Source organism: Primulina tabacum, chromosome 1, assembly GCF_025594145.1.
Source record: "Primulina tabacum isolate GXHZ01 chromosome 1, ASM2559414v2, whole genome shotgun sequence".
NCBI lineage: Eukaryota > Viridiplantae > Streptophyta > Magnoliopsida > Lamiales > Gesneriaceae > Primulina > Primulina tabacum.
The window spans coordinates 48,464,333-48,467,871 of NC_134550.1; the positions used below are offsets into that span (position 1 = coordinate 48,464,333).

The 3,539-nt window shown below is 36.2% G+C and overlaps 1 protein-coding gene across 1 annotated transcript; it reads left to right on the top strand.

Moving 5' to 3' along the window:
• The first annotated feature begins 1,258 nt into the window (after nucleotides 1-1,258).
• Nucleotides 1,259-3,003, top strand: LOC142519136 (uncharacterized). Its single transcript, XM_075622074.1, has one exon. It carries the CDS (start codon nucleotides 1,428-1,430, stop codon nucleotides 2,766-2,768), a length of 1,341 nt encoding a protein of 446 aa, XP_075478189.1. The 5' UTR covers nucleotides 1,259-1,427; the 3' UTR covers nucleotides 2,769-3,003.
• The last annotated feature ends 536 nt before the right edge of the window (nucleotides 3,004-3,539 follow it).

The following is a 3,539-nucleotide window of genomic DNA, read 5'->3' on the forward strand; positions in this document are numbered from 1 at the left end:
TAATTTCTGCACATCTCGGACAGATTGGGGAGAAGGCATGTCCATTACTGCTCTGATTTTCTCAGAGTTAACTTCGATTCCCCTGTCAGTTACCAAGAAACCCAAAAATTTACCGCTCCTGACCCCGAACACACACTTGCCCGGGTTGAGCTTTATTCCATATTGTTTTAAAGTGGTGAAAGTTTCAGCTAAATCATGAATGAAGTGGGAGACTTCCCGGGTTTTGATTAGAATGTCGTCCACATAAACCTCAATATTCCGACCTATTTGCTTTTGGAAGACAAGATTCATCAAGCGTTGGTACGTAGCCCCCGCATTCTTCAATCCAAAAGGCATAACGACATAGCAAAAGGTGCCCCGGAGGTAATTAGTTTCTTATTTTTTCATATTCCTGATATTTTCGGTAATGTTATAAGTAATAAATATATTTAGAATATATTTGTGAAATATTATTATATTGTATTTGGATGAAATGATCTTATTTAGATATTCGAAAAATGAATTTGAAATCTTACATTTCTTGAGTATATTTATTTGAAATTCATCCAAAAATTCGAATACGCCCCTGATGCCTTTTTACATATTCAACAATATTTTTAAAAAAATTGTATTTGCATAAAATATTTGTATATTTGATTTTATAAATTTCATTTGAAATGAAATATTTATGATATATAAAACCCGTTACAATGTATGCCGAAAAAGTTTCATATAATACTCAAAAGTTTCATATTGTACTTGCTTGCATAAATCCAGAAAAAATTATTAGGTATGATTTAATATTTCTCTCCATATTTTTAAAGATTCAAATAATTACGCCAATATGATATATTTTTTTGACGCTAATATGAAATTTTCATAATTGAAACAAATTGGAGAATCCTCCCTTAAAAAATATATATAAGACTCTAAAAATTGTTTTGTATTTTTTTGAAATCCATGGTTTTCTGTCTTTTTTTTTAATTAAAAAATCAATGGTTTTCTATGTTTTAATCGAAGGAATTGGAGATTGGCATCTGGCTTTTGGCAGGCAAGTTCAGTCACCGACTTAGAAACACTAAAGAATGAGAGATCGTGCTACTTAATGCCAATCACATCTCTTTTACAAAAAGTCTGTCGAATTATACAAATATTTTTCAATTCTTAATTATTTGATGCTCTCTTTTTTCACTCCAAATTCAGTGAAACAAAAAAAAAAAAAAAAGAAGCATTTTTCGTACATCAAATCATATAGCATATAACTATATATATTATATATGTATAAGTTGAGGGAGGACATTTAGGGGTGTCTTATTTTCTTCCCATTAAAATAAAGCCAATGGGACAGATTGAACATTATAAAAGGTGCAGGCTACGTCTTCATTCTTCATAACAAAAAGCAGAGACTTTGATATAAACACTCCTTACTGAAGTTGGAGCTTCTAAACATGGAAGCTCTTAAAAGATTTGGGCACTTGCCCTTGCTAATATGTGCTTTAGCAATCGGCATTGCTGCCACCGCTCGAGTGGCGGCAGCACACAAGCCTTATGTTTATGCCTCACCGCCACCTCTGGAGCATGTTGAGTACCCACATTATCACCACAAGTCACCCCTTTCACCACTAAAAAAATACCACTACAAGTTGCTTCCACCATCCGAGCATGTTGAGCTCCCTCATTTTCACTACAAATCGCCACCTCTCCCACCGAAGCACGTTAAGCAACCGCATTATCGCCACAAGTTTCCTCATGTTAAACACACACATTATCATTATAAGTCGCCACCTCCACCACCAAAGAAGTACTATTATAAGTCGCCACCTCCTCCGAAGCACATTGAGCACCCACAATATCACTCCAAGTCGCCACCTCCACCACCAAAGTACTACTACAAATCGCCTCCACCTCCAAAGAATGTAGAACACCCGCAATATCACAACAAGTCACCACCTCCACCACCAAAGAAGTACTATTACAAGTCACCTCCTCCTCCAGCATATCATTACAAGTCTCCACCACCTCCGAAACATGTAGAACACCCAAAATATCATTACAAGTCACCGCCTCCACCACCAAAGAAGTACTACTACAAGTCGCCCCCACCTCCAACATACCGCTACAAGTCTCCACCACCTCCGAAGCATGTAGAACACCCAAAATATCATTACAAGTCACCCCCTCCACCACCAAAGAAGTACTACTACAAATCACCCCCACCTCCAGCATACCGTTACAAGTCTCCACCACCTCCGAAGCATGTAGAACACCCAAAATATCATTACAAATCACCCCCTCCACCACCAAAGAAGTACTACTACAAGTCGCCCCCACCTCCATCATACCGTTACAAGTCTCCACCACCTCCGAAACATGTAGAACACCCGCAATATCACAACAAGTCACCACCTCCACCACCAAAGAAGTACCACTACAAATCGCCCCCTCCTCCAGCATATCATTACAAGTCTCCACCACCTCCGAAAAATGCAGAACACCCAAAATATCATTACAAGTCACCACCTCCACCACCAAAGAAGTACCACTACAAGTCGCCCCCACCTCCGAAGCATGTAGAAATTCCACAATCTCACTACAAGTCACCACCACCACCATATCATTACTCATCACCTCCACCCCCATCACCATCTCCACCACCGCCTTACTTATATAAGTCGCCACCTCCTCCATCACCATCCCCGCCACCACCCTACATCTACAAATCACCACCTCCTCCTTCACCACCACCACCATATCACCACACATCACCTCTTCCTCCCAAGAAGTATTAAGACATCTTTCTACTTTCGACATATCGTTTGAGATAACAAACATCAATTCATGTGGACATGTTCACTTTCTTTGTCTTTGATTTGTTAATTTAATGGGAATGTATTTTGTAATAAGCGGGGAGTTGCTTAAATCCTTGCTTTGTTTGTCTTTTTTTTTTTAAAATTTTTTTTGTTAAGTGTTATTGTATTTTCTCATCTTCTTGTTATTATCATTTCAATGAATTTTTTATCTTTATTTTGTTGTCAAATACACAAATCTCACTGAGTTATTTGTTATAATATAATGCACCCAAAATTTGATCCTTTTCAAAGAAGAAATATTAAAAGTAAAAGAAAAATAGAAGGAAGAAAATATCCGATTCTTGAGATATATAGGTTGAAGACCTGAAGCATTGCAAGGTTTGTCGGGAAACAAATGTTATTATTAATTTGAGTGTGGAGATTCAGATAGACTAATTAATGACTTTTAATCATATTATTATTATTATTATTATTTACTAAAAACAATTCTTTTCAAAAAAATTTTAAATAAAATCCTTCTTAATAGTTCATCAGACATTTAATAATTGATGCTAATTAAATTATGAATGATAATTAAAGCATAACATCTGCTTAAAAAAAGAATATTTATAAGTTATTATCTTACTAACCCTCGTTTGATTATAGTATTAGGCCATCCACAATAACAAGGGTATTTCCATCAAATATTTGTGGGTTCCGTACTCCACATCATCAATCAAATATTTCATATTTCACAATCAAATATCACAC

Coding starts and splice junctions, on each gene's coding strand:
- LOC142519136 (XM_075622074.1), top strand. CDS start 1,428: ATGGAAGCTCTTAAAAGATTTGGGCACTTGCCCTTGCTAATATGTGCT.